Raw genomic sequence first — 15731 nt, forward strand, 5'->3', positions numbered from 1 at the left:
ACCATCCGCATCCATTGTTCGATTAGAGCAGTGCTTTAGCTTTGTTTACAGTCGTTTACAGTACTGATCCGACGCCGAAAACGCGATTTCCGGTTGATTTTCGAAATCTATCGCAGCAAACGTGCAAGCTGGAAGGGGCAGACGCCTCCGCGGACATGGACGTCGCCTTGGAGACGGTTTCCGAGGCTCCAAGCACGTCCGAGGAGGACTTGCTGATCAGAGAGGAGATCAAGGGTTTGAATGCTGCCGTCCTATTTTGCGATTGATTTTATTAACGATTGACGCCGATTTCTTCGTGTAGATGAGCACTCATTCGACGACGACGTCGCGGACGCTGCTCTCCTCGACGCGGAGCTGTCGCCGAATGACCACTTGGATCTCAAGGACGAGGACACACTCAAGGGTTACGACACCAGGAGCGAAATTTCTAACACTTCACAACAATCTCTGACTTCTGGTGAATTAGCTTTCATGATGTTCTGTAAAATTTGATTTTTATTGTTTCGATTTGTATTCCAGGTTCGTTTCACTCCGAGAAAAATGACGGTGTTTCTGATAAAGATGGCAGCCCACGTCCTACATCAAAGAGAAGTCCTATCGGTAATCTACGTAATTTTGAGATTTAATTTTGCCTACAATTTTTGAGCACAATCCTGGAATATTTAAGGATTGTGTTGATCATCAAGGGTGCTCGTACCTGAGCGCCCTGGTGGCTTCCAAAGGTTCGAAACGCACATATTCTAAAAGCTCCTGATTTGGTTCTTACAATGATGTGCAGATCTTATAACAACAGAGCAGGAGTTCACATGCGTCAATACAATTCGATTTGAATGACTTTGATCGCTTGAGCAATACCCTACTGACGCCAGCTTGCCAGCTATCGATTTCTTAACTTATCTGATGGACTTTCCTTGCCTCAGGGTCTCAAGGTTGACTCTAGCATAATGCCTCACGCCAAAAGAAAATGATCAAACAATTTTGATTTTCTTTATGTTCAACTAAAAATACAATTTTTTTCAACCTCTGAGTCCTTTGACCCTTAGTATCTCTGAGAATGTCTAGATTACATAGATCTCTAGCATCATTTCATCCCTACTTACAAACGAATATATATTCCATTTTTAAGTACATTCGGTACATTCAAAAATTGAAAATAATGAAACAAATCACTCAAATCTGAATTATACAATAAAAATAGTTTAAATTTTAAGCTTTTAAAAAGACAAAGGCATCTTTTGGTACAAAAAGTTAATTTGCCTATTGTCAATAGAACTCAAAATATATTATTACATTTTCGTGAACGCTGAGTTGTCTGTTTATTCATGTTCCTTCTCTATTCTGGAAATGCCACCCTAACAATGTACGGAAAAAAACAGGAGGATTCTCTAATGAAAATTGAAAATAATATCAAATCTTTTGTCAAAACACCCCAAAGCACAAGTTGTATTTCGTCCTGGTCCCGGTAAAATTGCGCAACGTTCAACAAACACCCAAATTTTCATTGTCGAATTAATTGTTGACCTTTTCTTGCAACAAGGAAATTCTCGTTTGGTTGTTGAAAGTTGCGCAATTTTACCGGGACCAGGACGATTTATTATTTATCAACTAAACTGATTTGCAGTTGTTGAATCAAGACGGTCTTCAAGCCCCAAACCTCTTTCAAAGTCCTATGGTAATACATTCATGATTAATTGAACTATTTAAGTAATAGCGAGTGTACTTAAATTCAGATTATGCAACAAAGTTGAATTATCTCTTTCGGGGTGCGAGATTTTTCCTTATGAAGAGCAACAACGCTGAGAACATTGCTCTGTCCAAGGCCAAAGGGGTGTGGTCCACCTTGCCCATCAACGAGACCAAACTGAACCAGGCCTTTCGAGAGTCTAGGAACGTCCTCCTAATTTACTCGGTGAAAGAATCTGGAAAGTTTGCAGGTATTTTAACTTGTTAAAAGATGATTGCAACTTTAACACATGTATTTTAAGGATTTGCCCGTCTGGCGAGTGAGTCTCAAAGAGATGTTCCTCCCGTGTCTTGGGTGCTGCCTAGTGGACTCTCAGCGCGAGCGCTTGGAGGCGTTTTCCAATTGGATTGGATTTGCAGGTGCGATATTGATATTTATTTTTATAATTTTTGGCAGTGATTTATGCAATTGTTAATGTTTAGGAAGGAACTGCCCTTCAATAAAACTTTGCACTTGTACAACCCGTGGAATGATAGCAAAGCAGTCAAAATCGGCAGAGATGGTCAGGTAACAAGTCAAGAATTATATAGATAAAGGAAAAAGGGCAAAGTGTTCCTTTACACTCTAAAAATTACTCTCAATGTATTATCAAAACAAAGGATCTCAAAATCTTCTATCTCTGCTTTCAATGGTTTGAAGTGGCAAAATCAGAGATTCTTGTGTAAAAATGTTAGTGAGCTAGAATGAGAGCTAGATGAATTTAGATGAATTATATATCTGTTTCTCTATTCATGTACATATTACATTAGTCAGATTTGAATTAAGTTACATGAACAATGGCCAAATAGATAAATTATTTAGCTTAAAAATATTCGGGATGTAGTAAAAAAAATGAAAAATAATAGTGGTGCCTTCTGTTAGTGGCTCCAAACACTTAGGACTCCTGATTGGCGAGTAAAGGTTAACAAGATCTAAACCTCAGGGGATTGTGGGAAATATCAATTTTCTCAGAATGTCCAAAATGACATCTAATTTATTAATTTATGATGCTGTAGAGAGAAATTGAGATGATTCCTAAAATTTCATAAATTCTCCCAAAAGTAAAGAAAAACAGAATCAATGGGGGAGGGGCTGAAAGGCAGTGGGGAGACGGCAAGCGGTCTTCCATGACTCGCTCTCATTTGGAAACCAGGACATTCTCAGTGCATTATAATAATTATTGTTGCACGAGAGGAATACTTGGTGAGTAGTTATGGAAGTAACGAGGGTTGAAATAAGCAGAAATTTATGTACAAATCAGTGCCACAATAATTGATTCTGTAATTCGTATCTCAGCACAGCAAAATTTATTCAAAAATTTTAACTCCTGACCAGTGAGCACACAAGCAAAAAATTCCAGTACTTTCTTTAGAATTTTTTAATTTGACTTAATCAGTCCACAGACCAGACAAGGCATCATTCCATAAATTCCCTGGAAATGGGTAAAATTTAAACTAAACACTTTTTTAAATTTGCCTAATTTGAACAAAAATACTTTTTAAATCATATTTCAAACTTAAAGTAATCTTTTGGAATGTATCTTAAAAGTGTCGTGATTAACTATGTTTTGATCTCATCTCAAACGTAGAATATTTAGAGTTTTCTTGGGTATTCAGTCAATTTTAGGCTTGAATTTTTTAATGTCCACTGGAGAAACCCATAGGCTTGAATTGAAATGACATTCCTAGAAGTGCTACGCCAATGGGAGATATTTGAGTATTTTAGGGATTTATCACTGGCTGCCCCATGTCATAGAATAGATGGCAAGTGGTGATAAATTCAAGCGACTCAAAGTAATGATCAAGTAGCTTTACGGGCCGGTTTTTACACCTTTCCAGCGGCTTAAAGGACAAATGTCTGGCGTTCCAGTTAAAGACCTCGGTGTGGGGAGGCGGAAAGATGGCACCATGGGCTCCAAGGTCTTTTGCGGCCACTCGGGTCCCATTTATCAGTTTGGCGGAATTATTGGGACTCGGTGGCATGTGCAGTTCAAAAAATAAAATTCACCTACAAAATTGCGCTAGTTAAACCCGCGGCAATGGAAATTTTGGAACTGTTCATAACTAACTGTAAGAAAAATATTAATAAAAGCCTTGTGCGCCAAAGTAGTTATTATGGAGTGTAGATTAAGAAAAGTAATGTATTCTTTAATTGATACAATTATAAAAATAACGCAAATAGCAATTCCTTTTAGGTCATAATTGTTTGTTAAATTCCTGATTTCAGGAAATTGAGCCTCGCGTGGCTGAAGAGCTGTGTCGTCTGTTCTCAGAAGACCACAACATTGACATGACTCCGATTTTGCGCAAGTCAAAAGCGGCGTCGAAACGCTTGAGTGACGAGCCAGCGGCGACTCGGCGGCTGGACACGCGGCCAAGGCGCGGCGCGCGTACCCGCCCCGGCCGCCGACGCGGTGGGCGTCCCTTGGAGTACGGGAGGTGCGGACTTGAGAGTGCAAAAATATTAAGAACCTTTTTGATATGCAAAGTATTGACTTTTCTGGCATAAAGACTTGGTGGTGCATAAAATGAGTTGTCAATGAGTTTGAAAATATGGATTTTGAGTTGTGTGGTGCACCCCGCAGAAAGCAGGGTAAGCCAAGTCCCCGGTTGGTCCCTCCGTCCTCGCCAGTCAGCTGTGTCTGCCCTTTGAACAATTTTTCATTTTGAATTTATTTAGGATTTCGCGAAGGGGCAGCAGGTACGACGACGATGACTACAGACCAAGAAGAGGAGTGCGAGGTAATAATTGCCGTCAACAGAGTGTTTATAAATGAATTAAAAAAACTGAGGTTCTACAAAATGCTCGAATTGTGTTATGTTATAATTGGAGTCTATCAGAAGGAAAATATTTAGATTTGTCGTGGTCTTGCAGCTGTAGAGGTTTCAAATTTAACACAAGAAATTATTTAAAATCAAATTTTGGAGCCAGTTTTTGTTCAAGTGTGGTATTTAATTAACAATGTGTCTTTTACTGGAAAATTCCTCGAGTACTTTTAATTTGGCTGGGAAAGTTGCAAAAAATAACTCCAAATGGATTGAATCTAATTATTTAAAATTTCTGAGTTTGCTTGGTAATATAACTCCATTCTAGTTATTTGAACAATAATAATTTGCTTCTATTTTAAGAAATTAAGAATAATATAAGAAAATTAAAGTAAAATTTAAAAAAAAATGGAATTAATATTATTATCTTTCGGAAAATGATAAGTTATTGTGCAATGGATGCTTTCAAAGCCAATGAAACCTCCTTAAGGGGAAATTTAAGTTTTAATTGGAATGTCAAAAATGACCCACTATTTTCTTTGTCTCATGAAACTGTGTTATTGATCCAAATTGTATCTTAAATGAGCAAAATATATAGATTTTAAAATTTCCGTCATTTTGAGTCATATCCCGAATGTTGCGAATATCGTCAAATCAATTTTTGTTTTCAAATTCCCATCACGAAAGCAATCAAATTTTATGGTTTCACTACAAACAAGAGCTTCAAAACCTATGAGTTTCCTTGTAGGTTAATTGAGTTAATTCATGCATCCCTGCACTTGAGCGACCTTACTGGCGAGCACTGTTTTTACTCTTTTGTCTGATTTTTCCAGATATGGCGGTTATGGACTTAGCAGACATTCGTGACAGATCTCCATTACGATACTCTGATAGATCATATGGAGCTGTAGGTTTCCTTTTTATTTAATTTAAGGATGTATTACTGGTGAAACTTGGATATGATTTTATAATAGAACCTTTAATTATTAACACTTCCAAATTTTAACATTTCAAGCATTAAAATGCTTCAAGATTAAACATAGACTTTTATTGCTTTTTATGCTGAAATCAACAGTTCTGATTTGTTTTTTATGAGCGTTTGGTTAGTTTTTCAAACTTGTAGGATAATTTTTTAAATTTAAGATTTATTATAATTTTAACTTGAATTTTTGAAACCCGTAACTAAATCTTAACTTAGCTGGTGATTTTATTATGTTTAATATAATTCTATTGAGTGGAAGTTGGTTTCTTTTTAAATTATTGTCTTTTGTTTCCAAACACTTACTTACTGCATTAGAAGAATAACACAAGTATTGTTGCAGCCATCTCCGTACTCTTACTACATGCAGGAGCTTCACAGGTCAGCGCCAGTCGCACCTCTGCCATATCCTGCCCCAGTAAGCATTCATTGGATTGGAAATTATGAAATGAAAATTTTGTTTGAATACTAACAGCCACCGTTTGAGTCTGCGCCAAAGCCTCTTCCTAGATACTATGACAGTCCTCCCGATTATTCACGATCGGCCCGGCTAGACTACGACTCTCACGTGGTAAGATTAAATTAAATTATTTAAAATCGATAAAGAAATTTGAACTAACAATTTAAATCTATTCAATTGCGTTTAAATATTAACTACCGGTTATATAGTTTTAAATATTTTCAGTCTTTTCTCATAGATTTTTTTTAAATAATTATTTGATTGAATAACCTTTCTTTGTGTTTCAGACCTATAATTTCCACTTAAAAGAACTGAAATAGTTTTATTTTGAATGGAAATTTTTTTTTCTTCAGTAAAAATATATCATTTAAATATTTTACCTTTTTGATGACAACCAACTTACGTGTTTTCATTGTTTCAGTATGATCGTAGTGTGGATGAGTTCCTCCGCAGGACTTCGGACAGACGGGACGACAGAAGAGAACGTGATAGGGACAGGCGGGAGAGGAGCAGCCGGGAGGACCGGGACAGGTACTACAGCAGGAGGTAAGCTCCGAAAAAAGCACCAACCTCTCATTCACGCGTTGTGAACCCATCAATCAGTCTTGCATTTTGTAAATTTTGTACTTCATCACAAAACATACCTTTTTTGACCAAACGAGCTATGTCTAAGAGAGATGTATGATTAAATAAGAATATAAATTTCATTAAATGTCTCCTGGTTTGTTTCAATCATCGTTTAATTATCCTTTTCCTCTTCTAGGAAAACTAGGTGATGCGACATTTTAGTTTTTGATAAGATGTGAATTATCACAATTAAAATAATTTCAATTCAACAGAGTTAGCGATTTATGAAGATCTGGAGGTTAAAAATCCAAATTCAACTAAATCAAAACGAAGAAAAATTGTTATGTTTTTTCGTTGGCAAAATTGCAAGTGATTATTGAGCTCATTATTGATTCGAGATCATGTTTTCAAACCAAAACCTTTCATAAAGCTCCATTTGTCATTAGAAATATTAAAAAAAATACAAATTATATTTTCATAGTTTTGATGAGATTGGAAATAAATTATTATTTTGAAAAATTGAGGCTACATTTAAAAAATGTGAAATTTTGTTAGCTCACCATTAATGATTTATATTTTTTTATTTCCCTTGAACCATCAAAAACACGGGCCAGGAGAAAAATCTATTGGAAAAAACGTCAAGTCAAAAATGCTTCACCGATCAATGTGTCTTATCAAATGTTGTCTCTGAACCAAATTTAATCTAAATTGAACAAAAATTGTATTTTTAGATTTATTTCAAAGTTTTGGTCATTTTTTTCAGTCCCATAAATCGCTAAAATCGTCAAATGTTCACCACATCATGAAAGTAACCAAAATTTAATAATTTTACCAAAAACGAAAACTAAATATCGCATCCCTAGAGCTTCCATGTTAGTCAGTGAGCAAAACGCAAATTACACTTCAGATCATAAAAAATTCAAGCGTACGAGTGCAGGGCACCTTTTTATACGTACAGCAAGGGCGCACGCCATGCATTACAAATTTACAGACGTTTTAGCGTCGTGCGCGCGCGAATACGAGGTGTGTAAAAGGGCGCAAACAATATGAGAGAGCAGCGAAATGCATGCCGGGACATTTCTTTGTATGGTCCTCGGGAGAGAGAGCGCGGCAACTTATCTTTTATTCAGTCGGCATTACATGCAAATTGTTTACAGCCGACTTTGGATCTCTTTTGCTCGTTGTCGCAGCAACAACACAAATGAAGAAATAAAAGGCGTATTTTTCTTAGCAGCCCGCAATTGCCTTGTTCAATTATTCAACGGTGCTCCTTTTGAAGTGAGCCCATTAGTAATTGGAATAATGTAGCTCCCTGCTCGCTCTCTACTCTGCTCGCTATTGTCTCGTTTGTACCTCCTCAAAGCCAGGAGTTTAGAGCAAAAATGAAAAATCATGTTTGTACAGAAAGTTTTCTTAGCCCTTTGCGTAGCTTGAAAGCAAAAGGATGCCACAAATATCTCAAATATCTTCTAGAGTGAAAACTATTCAAAACAGGAAATATGTTTTTACAGTAAATTCTTCTTTTTTTAGTTTAATTGGCGAGTGTTAGTATCCCTCTATCATTTTCAAATTAAGGACCAGCCTTTTCATCGAATATAAAATGTTGCCAAAAGTATTATTATGAGACATATATTTTTTCATATCGTATGCAAATTCAATGTTAAACCTAAGTTGTGAAATGGACTGTTTTTAGAGGAATTTTTTAATTGAGGCAATTTTTAGAGGTGTTTCTCAGGGTAATATTCAGGTATCCGTTTTTGGTATAATTTATCAGCATTTGAAAAGCTGTCATTTGTTTTTTATGAGAGGTTCCATCACAAAAAACTCGTTTTTTGGTTTAGTTTTGGCATCTAATGGCGCACCTGCCAATAGCTCTTCATGTAGTCGATCTTGCTATAATGTATCTGAATTCGCCCAAATAATTTAGAATCGCGGTCAAAATGGGAACTGCAAACATGCATCCTCGATCGCTACTTTGTTAACCCGCCGCATGTACACCACAAATCTTGGCTCTTTGTCGTCATCTTTCGTCTGATTTCAGCAAAAGAACCCATAACTTCGGTAAATCACTGATTTTAAGCCAATTTACATGGTTATTGGCAGCGAAAGACGATTTTAAAAATTAAAATTGCGAAATTTGCATGAATGGTGCTCTTATGATGGCCCCGCTACTATCAGAAGATCGGAAAAAAATAAATCGATCTTAATTATATCGCCCAAATTTCACAGCCCTAGTCGTGAGTGATTAAAATCCTAAAAAGAGAATTGTTTAAAACGCACAGCAAAAATAGCCTGAAGAGCTCTCTCAAAAGGCCGCTCCACAGTTAATCCCCTTCCGCAATAAAAACATTCCCCCAAGAAGCAAGAAGAAATAAAACTACCGCAACGAGATTGAGAACCTTCATGGAGGCAGAAATCGAATGAAGTGGATAGAAATTGCGTGAAAAACAATCTGAATAGACTGAGAAGCCCGCCAGATGCCTGTTGCCAAACGCAGAGGTCTCGGCGGGGGCGGAAATCTGACCAGCTAGGGCAATAAATTAGAGAAGCGGTGAATTAAATATGGCAGCGGCCCTCAGGTGAAGCAGGCACAGGTTAAAAATTCCATTAAACAAAGAGGCGGGCGGGGATTGGCCTGCCGGGCGCACTGCCGCATCTAATCTAATCACGCGCGCGCCGGCCCAAGATATGAAATGGAAAATTGCATTCGCCTAACCTGATTTGGCCCTTTTTATTTATTTCGCAGCGACCGGCCAAATTGCATTTACTGACCGCCTTTGTTCTCGAAATCCACTTTGCAAAAACGCTTTACGTCTGTCCGCGCTCGCCGTGCCGTCGAGAGTGCAGTGCAAAGATTCCGAAGCAATAAAGTTTGAACGTGCTTATAAACGTTATTGTACCTCGAGAATTTCATTTCACGACGTTGTTTGCAAGGAGGAGGAAGGAAAAAGACTTAGTTATCCCTTGCCATTGTGAATTTTTCTTCAAACAAGTTGATTGCAGATACATCATGCCATCACTTTAATTTCAGGATTATCTTTACATTGGGGGTAATCGCAGGTGGCCGAGTAAATTCCAGAGAAAATCTGCATTTAAATTTATTCTTTTCAAGAGGTGAGCGTGAACATTCTCTGCCTGAGCCAGAATCTCTGAAAGCAACAAATTTCTGACCTGACAGGTCCGGAAATATTGTTAAAACTTGGTCCTATGTGACGTCAAATCCGTTGAGAAACTCCCAAATTCCCCATTTTGCGGGTTTTACTCCAAAGATCATAACCCTGTGTAGTGCCTGCCAATAGGTGGCACTCTCCTCCTCCTTTTCCCTGAGCTGTGAACCTTTCCTTAGTGTTAGTGACATTACGATACTTCCCTTTAGCGTGAGACGTCATATTTACTCACGCCGCAGACGCTGTGAATAATTTCGCTCAAGAACATTTAATTGTAAGAATTTAGTGACATGAGATGTATTTCTTGTAAGTGCCTTTGATACTAGTTTAATTACAACTATTGTATTTTATAGCGCTCGTCTGTGTAATCGAGAATATATATTTTGTGAGCCCAATAGTAAATGACTGACTCGGATTAACGGGGTAAGACTATTTCTTTTATTTTATTAATTTATGAATTGTGATATTTATCTTGACGATTTTAGTTATATACTATTTTAATGCATGATATATTATATTTTATATTTATTGGATATTAATATTGCTACAGTTCAAATTTGAGGCATTAATAAAGGCATTAAAATCGTTCAACCGCCGAAATATCCGAGATTAAAGTGGAGCCTCTCTCATTGTCAGTCGCTTCGTATCTCGCTCGCTGTCTTACAATGCACGAAGAGGGAAGACGCGTCACTTTCCACTCGCACGGGCCAGTGAGGAGCAGCAGTAGCAGCAATCGCAGAGAGCGGAACAACAACCACGATGCAGATGAGCAGCTTTGCCGTGTGCACAACGCGCACCCAGCGTTTCCGTTCCGTGCACAGGTGGCGGCGCTGGAGAGGGGAGCAGAGCTGTTCTAAAAGCATTTCCTGGTAATCCTTGGCAGCTTACTCTTCGCACACAGAGTCGCACTTTTTATACCATATTTTCCTTCTTTTGGGTTTGACTTCTTTTGCATTATATTTATTATTTTTTAGCTATAGTACTTTCAAAATCACAATATGAAAGGATACAAATTAAATGGCCAATATGCTCAATCAAAATGCTCAATGATGGAAATGGGCTGAATGATAATTTTTACTTTCGTTGTCTTATATAGCACAAAATAATCTGTTTAATAATTGATTTTGATAGCCTGCCATCAGTGAATAGCATAAATATTGCTAGCAGTCCGACTGTTCTAAATCTTTCTCCAATTTTAGATTCATTATTTTTTCGTCTCTTAAGCCTTTATGATATATTCTTAAACAATTTATCGTCATTTTTTAACCAACACGAAGACACTTTACGCAATTTTCTCCGGTTTGCTTTCTCGCCGAAGAATCGATCAGGCTAATTAGCGGCCGCGGACCTGCCTTGGGCTTCGACAGCCGCAGGTGGCTGGGTGCGAGAGAGCGAGTGAGCTTTGTTTCCCCGCATTTAATTAGCGGCGCTTCGGCCACAGATTAAAAATGAAAAGCAGAACGCCCGCCGGCGCAGCGATGACGCAGAACGCCGCGGCGAAACAAAAGAATATATACCGACCGCCGGGCTTGGATCAAAAAATTACATTTCAAGAAATACAAAAGAGGTGGAACGGCGCCGCTCGCTCGCTCCTCACTCATCCCATCCATCTCGCTCGCTTTCTGCCGTCACGCTTGGTTAAAACTTTGCGCGCGCCCTCCAGCAAACAGAAACAAATTTATTCTATACTGTTCGCGGCTCGTACATATTTTCCCCGAAAGAAGAAAATCACAGTTCCCTCCAAAATTCATTCATTTCTGCTGTTTGGGAAAAAATACTTTCGGGATCTGTTTTGATTGTCTCCAGCAGCTCAATTCTCGTTCACAAGGAAAAGGAATAAACAATTATGTAACGCGCTCTGCATGCAGGACATGCCGGTTGCATAACTTTGATTGCGAAGGCGTTTGAAAATATTTGCGCCATGATATTAAAGTTAGCCATCATTAAGTTACTTCTGGGGAGCATTTTAACTGTGCTGCAATTATTCAAATTTTTGTAAAACAATCGAAGACTAAAAAATTGAAAGGACTTTATAATTTATTAACTTTGAGTGCTTGACCACTAGTATCTTGAAAAGTATTGGCAGCTGACGGAATTTTCAATTTCTAAAATATAAATTCTGAAAAAAATTCTCTCAAATTACCCGGGAAAGCCATTTTAAAAATTAAGTTGTTTATAATAGCAAGATATGCAACCCGCAAAAAAATTTGGCATAGGGTACTACCAAAATAAAGCTTGATTTTATGAAAATTATGTCAGAAAAAAATAAAACTACTACAAGCCGTTACATTTCTGTATGCAATTTTCCTAGAGCACTTTCCATTGGCGTGGACCTATAAAACTATAAATAACTACAAAATTTTCATCTTTTATAGCGCTAAACTCATCTCTAATTTATTTTAATTTAATAATAATAACATTATAGCTATCATTGATTGAGGAAAAGCAGCTACGTTCGTTTTTCCTTTAAGATTTACTACGGACACGCGCACGGTGCGCAAATAGACACATTCAAATTCCAGATTTCTCCTCAGATAAGGCGTGATTGTGCACCACCCACGGACTTTCCTCTCTCTCCTACTGTATGGTGGCTGCATATAATTACCGTCGGCGAGGAGGAAATGACGTGAGAAACGAAAATTTCTGAGAGCTCCATGCGAATCCCCGCAGAGTCCATAAAACGCCGATACATTCATACACACATTAATAAATAGGGTTGGGATTTGTAGACGGTATTTTTAGATAAAAAGGCGATTTTTTTCACCGATCTTTCAGGTCGATTTACTGACGAAAAATCAAACTCTAAGTAATAGTCATTTTAATATTATTATTTTTTTTTTAAAGTGTGTCGATGTGAAATTCAGGTGAATGAATTTCAAAGTCTAAGATGATATTATTTTTTTTGAATTGATATTAAAATTCCAATATTTCCGATAGGGAATTTTGGAATTATAGTCTAGGCTGGGAACATAATTTTCAAAGTTGTAAGGAAATTTTAAAATATTTTTAAATCTTTTAATAATATATTTTTGCGATAGCCCTTATCAACCCAAAACTGACTAAACATATTGGGTTCAATGAAACACTATAATTATATAGAATTTTCGTTAAAATTATTACTGGACTTGACCATTTAATAAATCATCAAATCATTTCGATGAAATTATACTTTTACCGGTAAAATAACCAACGTAATCGTGGAAATACGTGAAACAAATTTAAGAATGTTGCAAATTTTGAGCACATTTTTAAGTGAAGATGTGACTTCTAGGGTGATTTTGACGTCGTGCTCATTCGATCGGGAATGCACAGATAAAAAACAGTTTTGACAGTCTCAAATTCCCAACCCTACTAATAAAAAGCAGCGGCGGCTTGCGGTGGCGAGCGTGAAAAGAAAATATGCTAATTTTGTTTGGCGTAGATGCGGCCTCGATAAGGGGGCGTGTTTTGCACCCGTGGGGGCAGCCGTAGGGGGCGGAGAGGGGGAGGCCGGAAGTGCTTTAGCGGTGTCCTCAGATGTCGAGGCCAGGCGTCTTTTGGCGCAGATTGGCCGATAATTGTGTTCGTGATGCCGCCAAAGGGTTGTCTGTGAATACACGCGCGCGGAGGAAGGGTGGCGTGAGGTCACGCGAGGTGTCACGCACCAGACTTATTGCACATACATACTATTAAGGGCTGCAGCAGGAAGTCGCAACACTATAGCAAACACAATATAATGCCATGTATGTCTTCTCTTCTCCTCGGCTAAAATACACTCTCTACACGCTCTCGTTTCATTACAGCACAGCTAACGGGCCGAGTTTGAGTTCGCCACCGCCGCCGCCGCACAAACACACGGCCAGTGCAGCCGAAACACATCACTCAAACGCCTGCCTTCCTCTAGTCAAAAGTCCGCATGCAAGCCAAGCCGCCAGCCATTTATGCGCTGCAGTTAAATCCGCTCCGCCGGAGTTGTTAATAGGATAGGCAACTGCTTCCACCAGAGCCAGGGTTCAGGGTCATTACAGCAACGTGCAGTCATTCCCAAATCAACAGTTCATTTGTTTCCAGCAAACTTCCATAATTACAAAACTAGTATTCTGTCAAAACTATTTTGAAGAGTATAAAATCAGAAGTTTAGCTCAAACAGTTGATTGTTGGTTACTATTGTGACAGCACGAATATCATTAAAAAAATACAGTGCTCTCCGACGAAAGGATAAAAGAATCAAACCCCAGAAACCCGCTAAAAATAAATTTATTCTGCAATTAAAAATTTTCAGCCCTATTTTGCTTAAAAATACTGTTGTTTAATTTTTGAACATGTCAATCGATTTCTGAGGGTCACTAAATTAAGCAGCCGAATCACTTGGCTGGAAATTAGACACGACGTGTTGAAAATCGTCGGAAACGTGAAAACTATTATTCTGGCGGTTTGTGGTTTGAACCAAAGGTGCTCCAAGAAAGCTGGTGACCAATTAGAGAAGGGATGAGCAGTTCTCTGATTGGATTTTTGATGTAGTGCCGACCTAAGATCAAAACAGCAGCCAGCGAGAACAAATAATTTACGGAACATCGTGTCGAAATGGGAAAATTAGCTCTAATTTAAAATAGCATTTAAATGTTTATGTATAAATTTAACTTATTTATTATTATTCTTACATAATAATATGAAGTCACACCCGTAACCATTAAACGAAGAATTCCAAAGGTTGATTTATCCGTTACAAATTTTTAATTCTTTTATCCCGCGTTGATGGAAATATAATCAAAATCAATAAGATCGCATTACAAGAGAACTCGATTTGAGGAGCGTACGTTTTAAAAACGGACCCGCCGGCGGTCGTGTGCCCCGGCGCGGAATTGAGAGGCATCAAGAGGGCAAATCGGATTGTCCTGAGTGGCAAGTGTGATTTTGATTTGGTCCAACATCTGGGCCAGCGACTCGATTTTCACTCGCTCATCGTCGGTGCCGGTGCCGTTGCTGCCGCCGTTAGTTGTGATTAATGAGTCAGGCGTGGCCCTGAATAATTCCTGCTGCTCCTTTTCGACTCGAAATGCAGCAGCACGGATTTGCCCTCAAATTAATTACACCCGACTTGCACCTCCAGGCACTTCGTCTCAGCAGCTTCTTGCCGACGCCTCCGCCGGCGCTTTTCCTCTTTCCCTGCTGTGAGAGTTGTCTTTTGAGAAACTTTCCCGAAATTCCACTCGAGTCGGCACTTTTTTTTCATTGTTTGCTGCAATCAAACGGAAGAAGTCGTCAAGTTGTTTTCAACTTCTGATTTTCATCAAAATATTTGTTTGGGAGAAAGAATTTATTTAAAATTCATCAGGATTAAATTGAGGATATCAGTGACTCTAGTACGAGAGTAAATTTTCAGCTGCACATGCTTGAATATCACATTGTGGTCACCAATCAAAAATTCTCACGTCTTAAAGTTTGCAGTCTTGATTTTAACATTTGTACTTGTTTCTCTTCTCTTTTTTCGCAGCATATACAAGAGAAAAGCTGATGCAACAGAAGTTGCTTATAGTGTATTTTATAAATTATGCCCTGCTATTTAATTAAAAATTCCGCGAGAAATTAAAACTAACAGGCAGTAGCTAGAGTCATTATTTGAAAAGAAGCAAGCGGTCGGTATCCTACATCAGCGCAGTAATGAGCTAGCGTATCTCAGCAAAATCATCCCTGCCCTGGCAATTAATCATCCCCCACTTAGCGTCGCGGCAATTAATATTGCAGGTCGGCGGGAATGAAATAAAAGAGAGCGCGGAGAGCATAACTCTGGTGCCACCGAGTAAAGAACCTTTTTACAACCAAAACGCAGGGGAAGAGATAAGGCACGACCGATTCGGTTTGGCCAGTCCATAATAATAATTCCTTATGCTACCCTCTCAGCAAAGATAACGCACCGGTTGCATAACTCGACACAGGGACCGCGCGAACGAGCAAACAGGAGCGAAGCAGCTGTTTGAAGCAACACAAAATAAGGAAATTAATGTATGCCGTTGTGCTTTCTAAGCAGCAAGCAAAATATGCTATTAATTTTGATTGAGAGCATTTTAAATTTTTTAAAAAATGGCACTCT

General features: G+C 38.3%; 1 protein-coding gene across 1 annotated transcript; it reads left to right on the forward strand.

Annotated features, from left to right (window-relative positions):
• The first annotated feature begins 35 nt into the window (after positions 1-35).
• Positions 36-6643, forward strand: Ythdc1 (YTH domain containing 1). Its single transcript, XM_065483084.1, has 13 exons — positions 36-234; positions 302-457; positions 520-600; positions 1622-1672; positions 1731-1934; positions 1986-2103; positions 2167-2251; positions 3950-4161; positions 4403-4464; positions 5322-5395; positions 5811-5885; positions 5943-6038; positions 6349-6643. The coding sequence occupies exons 1-13, from the start codon at positions 156-158 to the stop codon at positions 6475-6477; spliced, it is 1422 nt and encodes a 473-aa protein (XP_065339156.1). The 5' UTR covers positions 36-155; the 3' UTR covers positions 6478-6643.
• Positions 6644-15731: the final 9088 nt, after the last annotated feature.

Source organism: Cloeon dipterum, chromosome 3 (genome assembly GCF_949628265.1).
Source record: "Cloeon dipterum chromosome 3, ieCloDipt1.1, whole genome shotgun sequence".
Taxonomy (NCBI): domain Eukaryota; kingdom Metazoa; phylum Arthropoda; class Insecta; order Ephemeroptera; family Baetidae; genus Cloeon; species Cloeon dipterum.

Coding starts and splice junctions, on each gene's coding strand:
- Ythdc1 (XM_065483084.1), top strand. CDS start 156: ATGGACGTCGCCTTGGAGACGGTTTCCGAGGCTCCAAGCACGTCCGAG. Junction 2,104..2,166: donor CAATTGGATTGGATTTGCAG/GTGCGATATTGA, acceptor GTTAATGTTTAG/GAAGGAACTGCCCTTCAATA. Junction 4,162..4,402: donor CGTCCCTTGGAGTACGGGAG/GTGCGGACTTGA, acceptor GAATTTATTTAG/GATTTCGCGAAGGGGCAGCA.